Source organism: Chroicocephalus ridibundus, chromosome 4 (genome assembly GCF_963924245.1).
Source record: "Chroicocephalus ridibundus chromosome 4, bChrRid1.1, whole genome shotgun sequence".
In the NCBI taxonomy this organism is placed as follows: Eukaryota; Metazoa; Chordata; class Aves; order Charadriiformes; family Laridae; genus Chroicocephalus; species Chroicocephalus ridibundus.
In genome coordinates, this window is record NC_086287.1 from 30,538,645 (window position 1) to 30,558,425 (window position 19,781).

Below are 19,781 nucleotides of genomic sequence, written 5' to 3' on the forward strand. Positions count from 1 at the left end.
CGGCTGGGATCTCTGACAGTTCAGTGCTTCCTCTCCCTCGAAGTTTTTATAAATCACTAAAGCTGAGTAGGAAATTGTTTTTCCATGCTAAATTTTTTTTCCCCAGTGAGGTGGGAAAATTTTCAAAATCGTGTCAGGGCAAAAAGAGAAACATTCAAAGGTATTTTTTGTGTGTGACTCTGGATGAATGAGAGACAGAGGAAGCTTGGGGAGCACTTTGATGGCTAAGATATTCCATTGGGAGGCAAAAAAAAGACACCCCCTCCTCCCCAATAGGTTCAGATACTGCTTTGCCTTTTCATTGACTGACAAACAGGCACTGGAAACACCAAGCCTATGGTATATACTGAAGTCTCTCTCTACCACCCCCCTTCTCTGCAAATGGTCAAATATTAATTGGAGTACGGATGTGAGTCTGGTCTGCCACACTCCCAAGAAAGTTCTCTATCCACTGGTTTATAAAGTCAGTCTCTCTGACTTTATTATTGCTAGAAAGTAGAGTAAATGCAGAATGAGAGACTATGATCAATTCCAGGCTAGTGAACAATAAGTCTGGGAACGGGGCAGGGGGAAGAGGATAATAATTCCAATAAAGTATGAAATATGTAAGGATAACAAGGATAACACGCATAATGAGGTAGGGCTCTGCCTCCACTGCTTACCTGCACCAAGACACTGGGAAATACAGCTGTCTCAGTAGCGCCAGTAAAACTTCATACTGATCTGTTTTCCCTGGGCTTTTATCTCCTGTAGCACTAACAAGAGCTGTGATCGCACAAGCAATAAGGAGACAAAGGGAAGGAAGCCAGAGGCGTTTACCAGTGGGAAAATTCTTATGGGACTAGAGTGAGAAAGACCCACCAACCTAAAGCCCCAGTTCTTTTGGGGCTGCAGGACCCCACTGGAAAGTGTCACAGTAACAGAGAAGAAGCTTGAACCCACGGATTCTAAATCCCAATCCAAATTACCAGAGTGTTGGCTGCCCTCACCCCCACAAATTGACTAAAATTCACTGAAACTTCCAGGGGCTGCTCTGAGAAGGTGTGGTTTTAACCAATCTGATTTAAAAAACCACCCCATTTTTGACTGATTTCAGCACTCAGTTCAAGAAACAAACAGGAGGAAAGCATGCACGTTAAAAAAACCCCACAAACCTAAACCACGAACAAGGGCTAAATCGCCATTCCTTGCAAGTCCAAATCTCCCACGGAAATCAGTGGGACTTTATATGTAGAGAATAAACTAAGAAATATAGTTTGGATAGTACCTGAGTTTTTTTATAATAATGAAAGACAAACAAAAACTATAGTGTTCCTTTACAGAGCCATTGTTTTCCATATGTTGGGTTGTATCGAATTGCAGTGTGTTAGGTTCCTTCACAAGGAGACATATCACACTGTCTGCCACTGTATTATAGATGCAAGTGCCTCATCTCTTTGATATAAAAGAGAATGTCTCCTCTGCTTGGAAGTGGGAAAATAGAATTCACTGCTGCAAGGACAGGGACAACTACCATCTTCTCCCTGATCTCCCCAAAATCGTTCTGCAAAAAGAACAGTAAGTTTACAGTGATATCATTATCCGGTCATTCGTCTTAATGACTGTAATTATACCATGTTCTGTTTAAAGCAACTAATACTGAAACAACGACAGCAACTGCCAGAATAGCTGCGAGCAGATAGGATGACAAGAGCAGGAAAATGAGTCAACGGCCATAACTGAAAAAGTGAGATAAAAAACCAGCCATGAAAAGACCAGTTCTCTGAGGTCAACTGCAGAGGCAGGTGCTTGAGGTATCCTGCTATTGCTTTAGCGGAAGGACTGAGATCACCACTCTGCACTAGTGGTTGCAGCCTCACTAATCCCACTGTAAATGGGTTCCACTTCACTTGGACTGGGAAGCAGGATGTTAGAGCAGCCCAATCTTCTGCTACACATCATGTCCCCCTGAGAGAAATCTGGACCGAAGAAATCTCTGAAAAAGACTGAGAGATGGCAGAACAAACAGGCTGAAATGTTTGAGCAGGGGTCAGTCAGAGAACAGAAGACCAAATATTTAGGCAGTTGTATTCTGACTTGCTGCTGCAGTGGCTGAAAACCACATAGAATACAAGAAGAGGATGAATATTGACATATTAGGTAGAATAACTTATAGCTTTTAGTAGCCCTTGAAACAAGAGTTACACCGTTATATATCCATGCACAGAATCCATGGAGGATGGTTGAAGTGGTACCATCTGAGTATTATGTTCCATAATATTGGCCATGAAACTATAGAATGGAAGTAAATTAAACACGCACCACTGTATTCAGAGCTTGAATAGAAAACATCCTTATTTTCAGAACTGCAAATAATGCCTTGCAAAGCATCTTTTTTTCATCTATTTCTCCTTTTATAGGGTGATTTAGTTCTGTAATTAAAATCAAAACTGAGTTTTTCCCTGTGCTTGTAAGTCTTTCATTTGAGGAAACAGAAAAAACCTCTTGATTCTCTTCTTTTTCATGTCAATCAATTTCAATCTTTAAAAAGATGAACTTCCACGTCATTTTACAAGAGACTGTGAAAAAGATATGGACACCCATAAGAACAATTGTTATTTTGACCATTTGCTTATGTCACTTAAACATGAATTCCAATTTAATTGAAGCATCAAGAGTATTAGAAACTTTTAGATTAAAATTTTATTAAACTTCTTCAACAGTTTATAACTTTTCAGAAGTGATACAACTGGTTAGGAAGCAAAAAATCTGCAGTTCTGATGAAGAAGCTACCCATATTGACTGAATGTCTGATTCTAAAAATATTTCTTTCAGGTCACACTATTTACTATTACAAGGGGTTTTACTGAAGATACTCTTCTATTTCACTATTGAAAACTGTCACATAACTGTAAAATAAGCTTTTTTTCTCTCATGCTGGTTCTGACTTAGAAGTTCCAATTACTCTGCAACATGCGTCTCCTGGGAGTGTGACGTGTATCTGCCATTAAAGCTCCATCTCTCCATGCTACTATGATCTTTCTTTCAGACCTTTACTTCATCTCAACTTCAGGAGAGTAAAAAAGAATTATAATTTAAATTTCATTTTAACACTGCCAGTTTTTTCAAATGTCTGTTCGTTGGGAAATTTGCTGCAATAAATGTAAGTTTCTTCCCATTGCGACTTCCAGCCTGCAACTATTTCTGCAACTATTTCAACAGCAAATTGGAAGAACCTTTGGATAAAGATTTTTTGCAAAAAGTTTTCACTGTCCTCCTTCCTCCCCTGTGAACATCAGACGTGGCAAATATATGGCTTTTACAGCACTTGATTAAATCACAAAGGAGCCTCTTAAATTGTCATTGAAATAACTACTCTAAATTACTAAAAGTATCCCTAAATTTTACCTTAGAGCCTGGATATAAAAATTTTTATCCTCAGCAGCTTCATTCAAAAGTGTGTGAACTAATGCAGATGCACACTTCTTATACAGCTGGAAAGTAAACATTTTATTGAATCTGCATCACTGCATCTGACCCCAACACGAAACCTATCAAAAACATACTTTTAAGTAAAGATAGCCCTGTATTTTTATTTTACTCCTATCTTTCTTTGCAATGGGGTTGATATGTTAGGGGCTTACCTTTTGCTGTACTAGTTAGAATTTGTTCAGATTATTTGGCTGTGAAAACTCATGGTACCAGAGATTTTCAGTGAAATATTTTAGACTTAAAAAAAAAAAAGGAAAAATATATATGTACTTCTCTATAGAGAGCTATATTTCTCATACACAGTTGTATTGTTTTAGCTACTATGTGAAAAATAACAAGTATGCAATAGCATATATCTTTGTCAGCATTTTAACGTGTAGAAGTACACTTCTAAAGCGCTACTGAACTAGAAGGAAACTGGTTATAAAAATGGACGCACCACATAACTGAAAAATATGCAAATAAAAACCTTGTGCTGATGTTCAAACAACAGAGATATGTGAGGAAGAGGTAGTGGGATTAACACTCCCACATACTTCAAAAGTGATTATTTGGATATAGCCTTCTTTGGTCAGTGAGGATCTATGATTTGCATTAATCCCTAGCTTAAAGAAACTGTGTTGAAATAATTATACTAGTAAGCTAGAAACTCTATACTGTTACAAACTGTTATGCAAATTTTAATTTCTGGTAGGTATTTTTGGGTTACTATCCAGCAAATGCAATTTTCCTTTTAAGACATGACACAGAAACAACACAAGAACAAACAGAAGCAGAGAACCTGCCAAGCTTTATTCGGAGCCAACTTCTTCTCCCTTCTGTATCTAAACTAGAGTCTTCCTCCTGTTCTTTTTCTCCTTTTCACTTCTCTTTTCTTTTAAAGAAGGATGGAATTTTTCTGGGATGTGCTTTCTTTTCAGAAAGTCAAAATTCATATAGGAATCAATTTTCCATCATTTATTCCCCAAAAGCTCATTTTAATTTTGGTTTGGGTCTTTATGACCTTCCATGAAAATCCAGTTTCTGTTAGGATTCACCTTCCACTTCATCTGCAAAGAACTGTGCCTTACAACACAGACTTCTTCCACAGTTAGAGAAAAAAATGAAATGGCTTCAAGCAGCAGCAGCTACCAGATCACAGAATTGTAGAATAATTCAGGTTGAAAGTGACTGCTGAAGGTCACAATCCAACCAACCTCCCTCTCAAAGTGATATCAACTATGAGATCAGACCAGGTTACTCATGACTTTAGCAAGTCAGGCACTGGAAATCTCCAAAGATGGAGATGGCAAAACCTCTCTGGGCAACCTGTTCCAATGATGGACAGCCCTGATGGTGAAAAAGTTTTCCCTTATAACCAGTCTGAAACTCTCTCATTGCAATTCAAGTTTGTTGCCTCTCACCTTCTTGTCATGCAACACTGGAAAGAGCTTGTCCTTCTTGATAACCTGCTCATAGACACTGTCAGGCTGCTGTTAGGTCTCCCTGAAGCCACCAAAGAAAGAAAAATACTTTTTTTCCAGACTGAACAAGAGCAGTACCCGCAGTCCCTCTTTACAGTGCAAATGCTACAGCTTCCTGACCATACTGTTGCATGTTCACACATATGGATATTATGGACCTAAACATCTCTTCCCTGATTTTGTGTAATAAAATGATATTTGGCTTTTTCTGAATTATACTAACGTTAGTGGAAGACAGATCAGTAAAAAAAATACACATTTTAAAGTTACTGTTTACACACATGTGCATTCAAAAATTCTTAATATATGCACACAGTCATTACTTTTATGACCAAACCCCTAAAATGTGGTTGTGTTAAGGCTTTAGGTATCCCTTGTACACTTTAACTTTAGCCTCTAGTATTTGGGGTTTTTTCTTAAATTTGTTTCTCTTAAGTTAAAGGATGATGTAGAAATCTCAGTTAAAGCAAGGAAACAAGGAAGAAAAGTATGAGAAAATGCTTTTTCTAAGGCCAAGGAAGACCTAATGGTCTTCCATTAGGAGAAGGCACCAAACGAAGCCAAAATTCCCAAGCTGCTGTCATGCTGGCACCCCAGAGACTACAGAAGGTGGGAGAAGCTCGCAAAGGGATGAGAGAACAGTAGGTGAAGGAAATGTGTACTTTGCATAATAATGTGTCTCATTGCAGCTCTACAGTTCAGATGAGGAGTGGAGCGTGTGTGGAAGCCTACTTTTTGCTCACTGGGGAGCCCTGAAGTCCAAAAGAGAAATAACTCCAGGGAAATGTAGTCTTGAACAGCAAAATCATCTAGCTAACTCACTTGGATCAAAGCACAAAAATTCCACCTCGGTCCAAAACAGGCTGTCTGCAAAACTTTCTCAATGCTTGCTCTAGATTACCATAGCATGGCAAGCAGTAAAAGGAAATAAAAAGACCCAGCAGACATCTACACAAACATTCCTTAAGTAGCCTCCACATACAAAACAGACAGTAAATTTTCACTCATTTGGGATGGCCTGGAAAATGCACTCTCTACTTTGTCATTCATGATTATTGTGGCCAACCCACCCTTGGCCTGACACAGTCCCCAAAGCTTTATGCACATATGCCATATATTCTTTTCTTCATCTACCTCATTTGGCATATGTTCAAAGGACTGCCACACTCTTGCATGATAGAGGCTGAAGATGCTCATGTAATACATGGGAAACTGTGACTGAAATTTTAAGATATTCATAGGCATCCCCATAATCGTGCAATTAATTTCTAACCAAGGAAAAAGATAGGGATGAGGCCTCAAACATTGCTCCTTATACACTTACAGGGGCCCTTCTTGAACCTGGTGAGGGATGCAAAAGGCAAAAATTCCAGGTGGCCTTTTGTTTTCCTAGCTGTGTCTCTGTATGCTTTGACAGTGTCTCTATGCAGAAAGGTTGTGGAGTCTCCATCCTTGGAGATAATCAAAACCCATCATGACACGGTCCTGGGCAACTGCTCTAGGTGTCCCTGCTTGAGCACAGGGGTTGGACAAGATGAACTTGAGAGATTCCTGCCAACCTCAGCCAATCTGTGCCTCTGTGTGTCCACTTCAGAACGCATTACAAAAAGAACATCCCCTAAGAACAATGAGTTAGGAGATAAAATCTTTCATTTTTGATGTTCTGAGCTATGTAACTTGTATAATTTAGTAGTGATACAATAGTTCTTGCCCCAGGGGATATTCAGATGAGTATTTCCACACCTTATGAGTAACTCTTGCAAAATACCATCATCAAACTTACAATGAAATTCTCCTGTTCAAATTAAGGGCCATAAGTTAATGACACAGTACATTCTAGTGGTGATTTCTGCAAGTCATTATTGTTAACGTTTCTGAGATTTAAAACATTTACATCAGTAAACTGCAGCCGCTGTCTACTACACTTGTTAAATACTGTATGTTAGTGCAAACTTGACACACTATCTCAAAAACATAATTCAAGTCAGTGAAAAATCTCCTGCAATGTGCAGAGACCAACACAAGCAAACTCTTAATTTCTGAAATATCAATAGAAAAATTGCATTTCTGTTTTTAAATTATTCTATGAATCCCATTTAAGTGACTAATAAGGTCACTATAATAAATTCTTTCTAGCTTGGTAAATCATACCATAATTTGTGCACATACTAAATGCTGACCAAATTCATTAAAAGCAATAATCACAAATTGCTTGGGGTTTCTATTCACTATTAACAGGCTTTAAATAAATGCCTATGAGATTTAGGAACAAAAGTTGATTTTGAAACTTCCCTCCAAGGTTTTAATAAACTTAATGAGAAGGGGAAACTCTAAAAACCTCTAGAAACCCGAGTATTTTTCACTTGTAAATGCTGAAACACTGAAAACATACACAGTTCTTCTACTGCAAATGCTTTTTAGCCGTAACTAACTAGTCCTCTTTATTTCCAATGAACATAATATTCACACTACATTTATTATTTACCTCTGCAGCCCACATCCCTCATCACAGACATTCAGCCTTCAGATTCACAATTTTCTGCTGTGTTGATGCCAATTCTCCTGCCTTTAACCTGCTGGCAGCTCTCTATCCCCTCTCACACAGGAGGTCAGGATGAAATGAGAGCTGTAACCCAACATCACTCCATAAAACAACCTAACTCCTTCACTGGACCACACAGAGCTTTTCCTTAGGGACTAAAACCCACTGATCCATGCAAATGTTCAGTGCAGCCCACCTAAATTAATGAGAGAATGGCTATTTCTCTCATTCTACGTACTGCTACAGAACGTAAGGAATTAAAACATACATATTAAGTTAGGGTTGAAAAGAAAAGAGTCTTTTAGAACTATAGATTTTATTATTTTGAAATCTATGTTGATTACGTTAGGCATGTGCAAACAAGCAGGGAAGAAACAAGCACTTATGTCAACTGGTTCTTTTGTCCTCATGTTTTGAAGTGAATGCATCGCTACAACACAGCTTTTTCATTTATATGAGAATCGACTGCCAGCAACTTTCCCCTTCCCTTAGAAGAACCTAATAGAAAATTTAGGCTATAAGAAAAGGACTTCTATTTCAAAGAGATGGTTGGTGAGCAGTAAAGCAGAAATGCAGGCCTTGATTCATTGATGTATTCACGTTTCCAACAAATACCTATTTGATAAGGCCATTTCCTTACTCGCAGTCAGACACAGTACAGAAAATTTCCCCTATGAGTCACTGATTTATACTAGTATTAATTATTTTACCTGTAATAAACATGCAATGTCTGGATTTCTTCTTCTAATTTTTTGCACTGTTGAAGAGCGGCCTCTTTTTCTTGTTGCAAGGCTATCAAGTCTGCCTGCAAAACAACAAACAAATGATAAACAATTTATTCAGAATATCTGTATTGCTTTGAAAACAAAACAATCCTTTGTGCATTCATTTCAGTCATGCTTTATTATTATTACATATATAAAGTTATACTGTTTTGTCGTACCGCCTATTCAATTCTTATGAAAAAATCCTTTCTTGCTCTAGCATTGCAAATTTTCTAGTTTTTTTCTCCCAGCAGGATGATGTTTTGAATGGTTTCCCTCGTGTGCACAGTAAACTTTTTGAATGGCTAAAGTTAGACCTCTTCAGTTTAGCCACGTGTTTCTCAGCAAACATATTTCATATTCCTATGATATAATATTCCTATAGTGCAAAACTGTTGACCAACGTATAGGGAGTGAAGCAAGGAACACAGCCACAAACTAGGGATGCGTGACTCTTGGTCTGCACATGGCTCTTTGTCTGTGAAGCACAGCTCCCGGGCTGATGTTCCTGGCAGGACAGCTGCCGGATAACCTGCACCCTGAGCCATGGGCAGGCGATGAGCCAACGGGAGCTGCTGGGACCGGCACCACCGGCTTGCTCTGGGCTCCGACTGCATTCTCACCCAGGATCTGGTTTGTAGTGGAGCGAGGGAATCCCTGAGAAACCGCTGTCATCTCCCACCTGTGAACCCTCCCGGATGTTCCCTCTCCCGCTGTTTGTTCACACTGCCCTGCGAAGGGCTTGTGACTCATGGCCATTATGGAAATTGCAGCATGCGGCTTGTAAGGTCAGGAGAGTAGTCAGCCCCGACACAGCCTTACGGTTAAAGAGGAGGTAGGAGAAATAAGTACTCATGTATATTTAATATGGCTCTATAGCTTAATCACCATTAATTTTAAAATGTCCAGTTTCAATAGCACTGCAGGACTCCCTTGAGGGCCCAGGTACCATATAAATTATCTTAAAATCAGTGGATGATTAATTATTGTAACAACAAATAAGACCGGGCTTGCACAGCAATTCTTTGACACATGAGCCTGAGCATTGGGCTGCTTTCCAATGTTTTTAATTCATGGTGTAAGTTATTAATTGTACAAATTGTAAAGCCCCAAACCAAGAGGCACATGTGTGAGAAACGCTGACTGCGGATTCTGCCAACTCTTCAGGACAGCCTTGCGGAAAAGTTTCTTGGTAAATTAAAGACCTGTTACATGAGCTACAAACACATGAAGGGAAATGCAGAGAGTTCAGCCTCTAGCTCTGCCAGACTCGCTGTATAATCATGAACAACTCCGTCTGTATGCCTCAAAATCTCTCTCCTGAAACAGGGCTCCCACTTGCTTCTGTTTCCTGTTTGTCTGTTAAGACTGTAAGTCTTCAAGGCAGGTGTTTTACTGTTTACTGTCAACTCCCAGTCATCTATGGGCAATTTATTCTCCTGGTTGATTAATCATGTCCTGGATACATGGCTGACTCCTGGCAAATTTTATTAAACACCGCACTGCACAAATGCAGCTACACAACCAGTCTCTGCACGGGGCTGCTCAGTGTGTAGCGCTGCACCCAGGGTTTTGCATTGCTGGGGTACACGACCCACCGCTGTAATTGCTCCTGTAACAGACATTCATAAAATTTTAACAGGAAGTTCCCTGGAGAATGAAAACAAAGTGTCTTACTATAAGGAGGGTTCCTTCACCTTTAAAAGCAGAAAGCGTTAATGTTTAACCTCTGAGTGACAGTGGTTTAGAGCTTCTGATACTGCAAACAATGTACTGGATGCTGGCAAGCCCTAACTCCTGTCAGCAAGAGGTTAAAATCCTCTGCAGGTGAGCCTCTTGCCCAGTGTTGCTTGCTGCCTTGCAAGCAGAACTCGCGGAACACAAGGATGTTAGCCAAACCAAGCTATTTTCTGTAATTATACTGTTCTGTAGGTGAAACAACATTCTTAAAAATTGGAAAACACGCTTGAATCAAAGTAGGTGGTTTGTTCTAGAGGCCAATAATTAACATCCTTGCCAATTTTCAGTGTACTGTGAAGTGTGATTGAAATGGTAGACTGGAAGGAAATGTTTGCAGCTGACACACCTACTCACGGAGAGATTAACGGCTAGTCTCTTTGGAGAACTATCATAAAAAATACACCTTATGTTCCACTTGCTTTTCAGGACAAAAGTCAGAAGGCACGAAAGTCTGAAGACTCTTATTTATGCCAGTTTTTCAGCAGAGAAAACTGCACTGATTTGACTGGGTTTGCACCAGCAAAAATAACAGCAGAATCGGGTGCTTTGGATTCTAAAAGAACACAGCTACAAAAACTGACGGGAAGAAAAGTAGACATCTGCTAACCTCCTCGGTAGCATGTAGTGGGGCTGATACTACGGAGCTGCATGAGACCAACAAAAATTCAAGCACAGGAGTTTTTGTGCACAGCATGCAGCCACGCGACAAAATGACCCACCACTCACGGGCCTGAAGAGTGGTAAACACAAATAAATGACTCAAATATCCTCCCAAAAGAGAGATGTCTTCCTTCACTAGAAGAATGAAAGCAAAACAGTGCCTATCACAAAGTAAAATTGCTAACTAAAATAATGGTGCCTGCACTACTATAAAACATTTGGAAGACTTCTATAGTGTATATTGAAATCCATCCATAGTGCACATGGCAAAAATCCTACATGAGCTCACCTCTAGTAATAACAATAGCTGCTTGGGAACTTTTTAACAAAATATTATTCCTTTGGAAAATGTCAAGCTGTGGAAATCGGAACTCTTCACAGAAATGGATCAGTTTTGATTAAAGTTTTTTTGGAAGGCAGGGTAAAGAAGGAGCAACAAGAAGAAAAAGAATTACACTCAGGGTCCTCTGGTGGAGGTTTTCCCGAGAAAAGGTCAATTTAGAGGTGAGGTCAGTCACCACTTTGGTGTACAGGTGACCCTCAGTGAAGTTCCTGTTTAACCCTGAAAGGGTATTCTGATCACTGGGATATGGTCTCTTTCTCACAATTTTGTCCGTAAGTTCCTACGTTTTCATATTTGGTTTAAACATGGGTAGATCCTTCCCCCATCTCTGTCCCCCACCCCCACTTTCCTATAAAAGTCCTGTTTCTACACTTCTGCCATTTTGCATCGTAGCAAACAGTTGTTGAAAATTTAAATTTTCCAATTAAATCTAAAAGCTAATTGCTACATATCAAACTTAAAATAGCCAGATCTTGACTAAGAAAATCTCATTACTGATCATTTTGCTGTTGTTTTTGTTTCAAAGATATTTAAATGAACAATGCTATGTGTTGTCTTAACGCAAAGCCTGGAAAAATACAAGATTTCAGCAAAGGAAAATAAAGGGTAAAACATGAGCACCCTCAACTGCAATCTAAATGCTTTCCAACATCCAACAGAAGGAAAAAACCATTCAATGAACTTGAGTAATAAAACTTCACAGCTCTATCTTTTTACTGTTTTTTTTTCCTCATTTGTGTGTAGGGAGCATATATACTTCCACCTAGATATATGTATAGAGAGCATAGATTTTTCCTTCCTTACACAGGCTGAAAAACCAACCTTTTCTGTTACCTCTCAGTAAGCAGGCTCTCCATTCTCCTGATCAATTCAAACCCATCTCTCATCAGTACTCTGCTAGCAGCACATCCTAACTCCAGTGGAAACAGCTTACCCAAGGCATTCTTGCATCCCTTTTGCTCACAGTCACCTTCTGATATCTGTCTGCTTTCCTGCCTACTGGTATTACCCAGCTAACGGTGGAAATTCTAATTCATCCTGAAATGATGATACCTTACACTTGGTGCCATTGAATTCCACCCCACTGCTTTTATTTTCCCAGTACTCAAGGCCATTCCAATCTTTCTGCAAGATAGCTTGAACTGATTTTGTGTTAATAATATCTCCACTTTGTATTAATAACATCTCCCAGCTCAGTGTCATCAAGCAATTTTGTTGGTACACTGTTGTTCTTCATGCCAAAGGTTCTCAATGACAGCATTAAAGAAAACTGGTTCAGCACCAATTGGTGAGAAACTGGAGAGAAATTCCACTAGTGAAATCCTTGGACCTTAACGTTTCTCATTTCAAAGCTATTTGCTGTTGCCTTCCTGCTAACTAGTTCCTTATTGCCTTTGACTAATCCCTCATCTCCTTCATGGGTACATGACATTTTGCAGACAGACATGAGCTCAACGTGCCCATCCTTCCAAACAAGAGATACTGGGTGAACGCAGTTAACATCAAGCAGTATTTCCTGCATTAAGCTTGTGCCTACTTGTAAAATAACAACATACACATTCTCCACTGTAATTAATAATTTTCCATATGGTACCCCATAGAAGCTTACGTGTCAGCTTATATTTAACGAGTTTCCTTATCTAAATAGCCGGTTATCATACCAAAGAAGAATTCTTGCATGATCTTACTTGGGCGAAAGTTGTACTTCAATCCACTGTTGATGGATCCGCGCTTTAAAAGCATTTTCCTTCCAAATTTACTCTGAAGCCTCACAATAAAGACTACCTGGTCTGCAATTGCCAGAATTATGTTTTTTGCCCTTCTAAATACAGATGCTGCCTCTGTTAATTCCTGGTCATATTACACCATCCACAGCCTCATAGGATTTATTAAAGAGCTTTGCTATCGTTCCTGCAACTTCAGATACCAGGTCTTTCAGAATTGGGGATGAAAACCACCCATTATCTCAATCTGAGCACAATGGTCTATTGAACAGCTATGATGTACTCCATTTCCATACAGTCACTTTTCTTAACCTCTGTCCTCATAGTTGACATCATCATTGCCCAATGCTGAGAGAAAAAAAAACAAAATTGCACACTTTCGGACCTAATCCGGATTATCCTTGATCTCCATGCCATTCTCAGAGAGGTGGCACATTTCCTCTTTCCTTGTTCTTATTTCAGTCATTATGATATTGTTTGTTTTAATTTCTTTTCCAAGGGCCAATTTAGCTTAACCTCTGGCAATTTTCATTTGCCTCTATATTTCCTGTTTTCTAAGATATATAACTTTCTTGCTTGATAAGTACTCTTCTTGTAGAAGAGTTGTTCTTATTTTATTTTAACTGAGATTAAAATTAACCCCATTAGAAGTGACACCCTTCCCACCCAAAGCATTTTTCCCCGGCTTGACTGCTGTTAACATGCAGGTATTCCTTAACTCAGTAATAGTTGCCACCAACAGCTTGCTTTCTACTGATTCAGGATATTCCTATGGATTAGAAGAAGGCTGGATGAGAAGTCTGGAGAGTCTCAAAGGTCATTTCTGCAATTTATGGACTCAATCATTTACATTTGGTAGGGCTGTATAATGGGGAAAGATGGCAATAATAGGTCTTTCTGCTCCTTTGGTCCTCTGTTATCTGGAGTCTGAAATGGAATCTAGCCACAAATGGACAACTGGGAATTGCCCCCATTTCTCATGGGGGAGAAGTATGTTTGTGCTGATACTAGCAGGCTAGCCGGACAGTAAGAGGTCAGGTGTCTCCTGAGGGCAGCAGGAGACTGGGAGGGGGAGCAAAGGTTTCTTTCATTCCGAACTAGAATGAATAAGCAAGAAAAAAAAATCGGGAAAAATGTTTTTAAACCATTGAAGAAATGTTTTTATCTTACGCTATTTTTAATGCTTTTATGTTTTACACATCATGTCGATAAGAGAAATACGTACCACATGATAGAGCAGGTCATGTTGTGATATATTATGACATCCAACTTCTAACCATTCTGTTATTTTTACATTAGCAGCTGCTACTTAGTGCAGATTACAACAGCTCATCTTATTTTCTACATCAAAGTGTCAACATATCAAACTGTTCCACCAGCAACAGAAGCAGGTGATGCTTTGATGTAGAAAAGAATATAAGCACTTGTCTTATTAATTAGGGGATCAGAGGTTTACAGGGTCAAGAAAAAGACTCCAGCTAACACGAAGGGACAGAAAATGCCTAGCACTCTAATAGCACACTAAGTGATCTCCTTGTTTTTTAAATCACAGTGCTAACGTGTCAAACTGTTTCATTACAATACAAAAAGGGGACACATTGACCTAGAAAATTAGATAAAATGTTTCAACTTGCATTTAAGTATCAGCTGCCCTCGATGATTTTAGGAATGGAAAGTGAAAATTAGAAGTGTACTATAGTATAGTTATAAATTATTGAAACATCATTAAATACATCATTAACAATAATAAATCTGAATTTAAAATGTAAAATTAAAACTTCATGTTGAATTTTTTAAGTTTGAAATGTAGTTTCAAGTATTCACCAAATAACACTTCTGGGAGATAAACTTGAGTTGGCAAAGTTTGGAATACTAACAGAAATCATTAGAAATTCATGAAAAGTTGTTTCTCAACACATCTTTTTCACATCATAATGGAAATAGTTTTTACTAAACCTATCTTAACTTTGAGTAAATCAAGCAACTGTATTGCTGATCCCTCCCTGATGGCTCTGTGCTGCTGTGGAGGATCAGTACAGCTAGAAAACTACCCTGAAGAACCAGCTGAGGATTGTTTGTGTGCGTGAATTTCAGGGTAACAGTAGCAGTGGTGGGAACTCTAACAGCCTTTAAGCTACAACTTCCCCCAACACACCGCCACAACCACACCCGGGTTGACATTCCCTCTGGGCACAAAAGAACGGGATCTCAACAGCAAACATGACCTTTATGAGTTTGCATCAGGATCAAACAATTAACCATAATAAGATTTTACTCTACAATCTAATACTATTGTTGGTCAGAATAAATATCAGTTAATGAAACTTTTTTTTTTTTTTTTAATAAAAGGCATTGTTTCACTGGAACAATAATGACCTGTCAAGACGTACTGGTTTAGATGGAAATATTTCTGAGGAATGTCAGGCAGAATTTCTGACAGAAGGGAGAGCTCCTCCCCAGCCATGTGATTAGGTTATTCGTTTTGGATGCAGAAACCTAATGATGAGTCTCAGCCTCTTGCATTAACTCACCTTGGACATGGCAGACTCCCACCAGCAAGAGTACGTCTCTGCTCTAAATTCATGTGAATTACCCATGTTTCTGGTGACCTCCATTTGTCTATGTCCTCTTTGTGACTGGCACAAATAATTTTTTATTAAACTGCTAAGTATGTGAAAAGCAGATCCAGGCAGAAGATGCATCGTAGGAAAGGAGACTAACTCCAGAGCCCAGCCATCAAAATGTTTGCAGGTGCTCAACTTGCATCAGAGAGCTGAAATCAGGGTTTTCACATATACGATGCAAGTGCACCAACACTCGCTTTTTAGCATGTATAGGTGCATCTTTTTCAGTTACTTTACAAAGAATTTCTTCATGTTTTCTCTTATTGTAATTAAAAATAATAACCCCATAATCTCCCTTTTATTCCAAAATGGACTTGTCATTTTCAAGAAGTGTTGTGCCGCAAGTCTAGCTAATGCCACCTTCCCCAACTCAGTCTTTATGCTGTCACTAATTTAATATTTTTATGGAGCTTTTCAGAAGACTTGTACAAGATATCACTATCTGAGGTCCAGACTCTTGTTTTCATCACAACAAATTCCCTGGTAAGAATACACGATCGTACCATATGAGTATTATATTTGTGGTCATTCATTTCTGAGAGGTCCTGTTGTGAGTGGGATGACAGCTGCAAATACGCAGACTGTGCAATCAGGAAAGAAAATAAGAATTGTCAAATAGATTTTTGTGGCTCTGTCAAAGAAAATTAAAGGATCCAATAGCATTTTAGCCCAGACTAGGTACATATCTGGTTCATTTTATTACAATAAGAGCAAACTTAGTATCTACTAATTATCTTAAAGCAACACCAGTCGAACCATTATGCCTGAGATGTGAATGCCTCATTCCTGTACTGCATGGTCACATCCCACTGGGAAGCACGCTGTACTAGCAGTATTTGACAAGCAGTTTACTCTTTCATCTAATGATATGCCCAAATGAGCACGTATTACAGGCAGATTCAGTCCACTACCACATTATGCAAGAAAGTGTCTCTATGCAATGCTCATGATATTTTTCAGTGAGAATTAAGAATTAGCTCATCTAACCTTAGATATGATGTTGATACAAAGTTTCTTCATCTGCAGTATTATTTTGTAATATCCTATAATTCTCCCAAGTAATATATGGTATATTGAAATTGCAGGAAAAAATAGCTATTCAAAGGACAATCCAAGGCATGTGGTGAGTGTGTGAGACTAATACATGGAACCATTTTATTGTAAAGAAAGATTCACATAGTGAGGAAGATTAATTTGAAATTCTGCCCCTGTAAGTTTGACCCCAAACTGTAATTGACTTCCCAGGGTCAAGATTTCATTTATGGTTTCCATTTGTTTGAGTACATACTAAAAGACCCAGAGATACCATCACACATACTTACTATGTGCAGATGGATAACGACCTAAGGATACTGCAAAGTTTATTTCAGGTAAGATATAACCTTAGTGACAACAAAATGACTCCTAAAAACTTTCAAGGACGACAGCTCCAAAATACACATTCATAGCTGAGCTGGGCTTTGGACATAAATAATGTCAGGTGCAGAGATGCTGACCTTTCAGTAGGAGGGATTATATTAAGAACACAAACTGGAGGTGCTTTAAAATAGCAAGTAGGTCTCCGTATGCAGAAAGGTGGACACTTGTATCACTACTAAACCGTGATGCACACTGTGAAAGAAAATAAAATGAAAAAAATCAAGACGACTTTGTTTTGATAGAGAAGCAAAAAGTCATTCACAAGTTATATTTCCATAGTAGCTAGGGCTTTAGAATCTAAATGAAAAAAACAAAAGTAAATTAATTCTTTACTTCTCAGATTAAAGACTGCTTATAACTGTGGGCATGTGGAAAGGGCATATTTCTCCATGTTCTGTAATTCAGGTTTGGCCTTGGTGACATCATAGACTTTGTTTCTGATCTAAAAATCAGTTGGAAAAAAGGAATTTCAAATAAAAAATGGAAAGACATCAGCAACACAGAGAAACTGGTCTTATTTGAGGGGAAAATAAAGCACATTGTTTTGGGCATGGTGTATACTGTTTATCTGAGAAAGCCTTCTTATGTCCCTCTTCATGGCTACATAGGTAACTGGACTAGAAAACAGACACATCCCTTCTAAGGGAGACCAGGTTATCAAATATAAGCTTAAAACAAAGAAGGAAAAACCTCTCTGATCTACTTTAATAACAGGCATGTTTCCCTCAACTCTGACAGACTTGACTGGCTTCACACCGCACCATGAAGACTGTTAGCCTTTATAACAAACTTTACTGGCAATCTCCTTAGGGGAAATCAAGAAGGAAATGACCGTCTAGGCTGGAGTGAAATGAAGAAGCCTTCCAGGTACTGTCTGAGACCTACTGGAGGATTACTCTGGGAAAGCTTCAAATGTCAGCACCCATGACAAACCTGTTGTCCACACAAATGACTTTGGCCGCTTGCAGTACCAAGTCAGTATCTATCTGCCACAAACCGTAGCATGTCATCAGGATCCAAAAGGTAGTGTTGTAATGTTGTCTCAGAAGCTTTGCGGTAACAAAGACCCTATTCAATAAAAACAACGTTCCCCTCAGCCCCAAAAGTGTCCTATCCAGTTTGGGGCGGAACTGAACTGGCAGAAGAACAGAAGAAAGTTCGTGTTACAGCCAGACATGTTTTATCTGTGCTGCAGCCAGAAACTGTGTGTGCTTTCAGGACTCTCCGTCTGGTATATTTTCAGGCTCTGCTAACAGACCCCAAACTGCAGTCCACAGTAGACCACAGCAGTCACCTCTCTATTGCTGAAAAGAACCATCCAGAAACCATGCTCTGGCCTTGAGATCTGCTGGCATGACCTGCCTTGTGTTACCATGTCAAACGCTCTCTTCCGTCCACCACTAAAAGGAAGGGCTGCTAACATCAGGTTGTCTAAGGGGAAAAGCCCTGGTAAACACTATCGTTCAGAAGCATTGTCTGGGACAGTGGGTTAAAAATGTCTCATGGAGCTTTCTAACAAAAAGCATAAATGATTGCATGTCACTGTGCAAGCCTGTGCTCTGATCCTATTTTAGTTACTAGGGTAGGTACAGATAATTGGTCTTGTCAACTAATAAGGGCTTAATAAACTTGGATCAAGATTGATAAACCTGACTTATGCATGAGTTTGACTGACAATTTGCTTCTCTCACTCCCAGCAGGCTGGTGAGGCACTCTTGACTGTTCAACAGGTGTCACCCACAGCTCTGCTCAAAGATGCAGGAGTAATTCTTGCTCGGGTAAATCTTTCTAACCTTACTCCACTATCCAACCGCTATTGCAGACTACCCCTTATGGTAAAGTTCTTGTTCTTGGCTTTGACCTTTGACCAGCCATTGACCATGCCCTTCCATTACCTTTTGGACTTGGTTACACTTTGGCTTCTCTGTTATGAGACATTCAGTTATTACAGTTCCTTACCCCTGATTTCAGCGTGACACCAGTCCAACTGAGATACTTAGTCCAATTGAGACAGTCTGCAACATTTCACAAGTCTCTTTTCCATAAGAAAATATGTACATTGAAATCATTCATGCTTCATAAAAGGGGCAGAAAAAAGCACGCAAGGCGGTAATTTGAGCAAAAAAGGAGTCAACAATTTACGCTCCAAAGCTTATAACTGATGCTAAGTGATAATATACTCCAAATTATAACCTTTCATGCAAAGAGACAGAATGACTGTTACCTCTTGACAGACAGTACTTCTGCAGAGGCAGCAATGCTTAATCCCACTATCAGAATAAAGCTACAAATCTTTCATAAAACCATGAGTCTGTACAGGATTATAAAAATGAATTGTCTCAATGACTTCAGTGGGACTGCTTCAGTCCATAAGTTCCAGGATTTGGAAGGAAAGGCAGGGAAGAAATGAGTTAATATTTAGTACTTCACTTTGTGGTCTTCACCTTATGGAAAATGAATTACTAGCACGTATACGCACTCAAATTTGTCTGATATTTTTGTACTCAACAGAAACTCAGAATCAAAGTGCAGAGTTCAACAGCAACTGTTACACTTAAGAAAAGAATTAATCATTATTGAGCAAAAGTAACTGCTGGCAGGAAAATTAGAATAAGAAAGAATCCAGGAGTATATGACCCACACTGACATGTCCAGACCTTAACTACCAAGACTTTCTGAAACCAGCTTTGAATCTTCTCTTCTTCTTCTCCTTTGATATCTGAAGTTCTCATCAGACAACTTAGCAAGACAATTTGGGCTCTTTCTCCAGCTGGATTGATGTTGTGCCTAGCACTTTTGGGAAAGACAAAGCCGCACACCTGCTCCTGAGGCTGGCTGCAAGCTTTGCTACCTTGAGCCACTTGTGCAAGTGTGGAGTGACCATGAATTTGAGACACCGTGAACAAGCTACCATCATATCTCCTGTGATGAGAAGATCCTCAACAGATAATTTAAAACAGTTTCACTCTCAATCTGTGCAATTCTAGATGTGTAAAAGGGATCAATCATACTGAATCTGAATAGCTGGTGC

General features: G+C 39.1%; 1 protein-coding gene across 2 annotated transcripts in view; it reads right to left on the reverse strand.

The window, feature by feature from the left end:
• Positions 1 to 19,781, reverse strand: part of MIPOL1 (mirror-image polydactyly 1) — a 190,974-nt gene that overhangs the window by 46,492 nt on the left and 124,701 nt on the right. For both annotated transcript variants that reach the window (XM_063332191.1, XM_063332192.1), the window contains one exon: positions 8,187 to 8,281. In XM_063332191.1, coding sequence (XP_063188261.1) covers positions 8,187 to 8,281 — 95 coding nt within the window. The remainder of the gene's footprint in view (positions 1 to 8,186; positions 8,282 to 19,781) is intronic.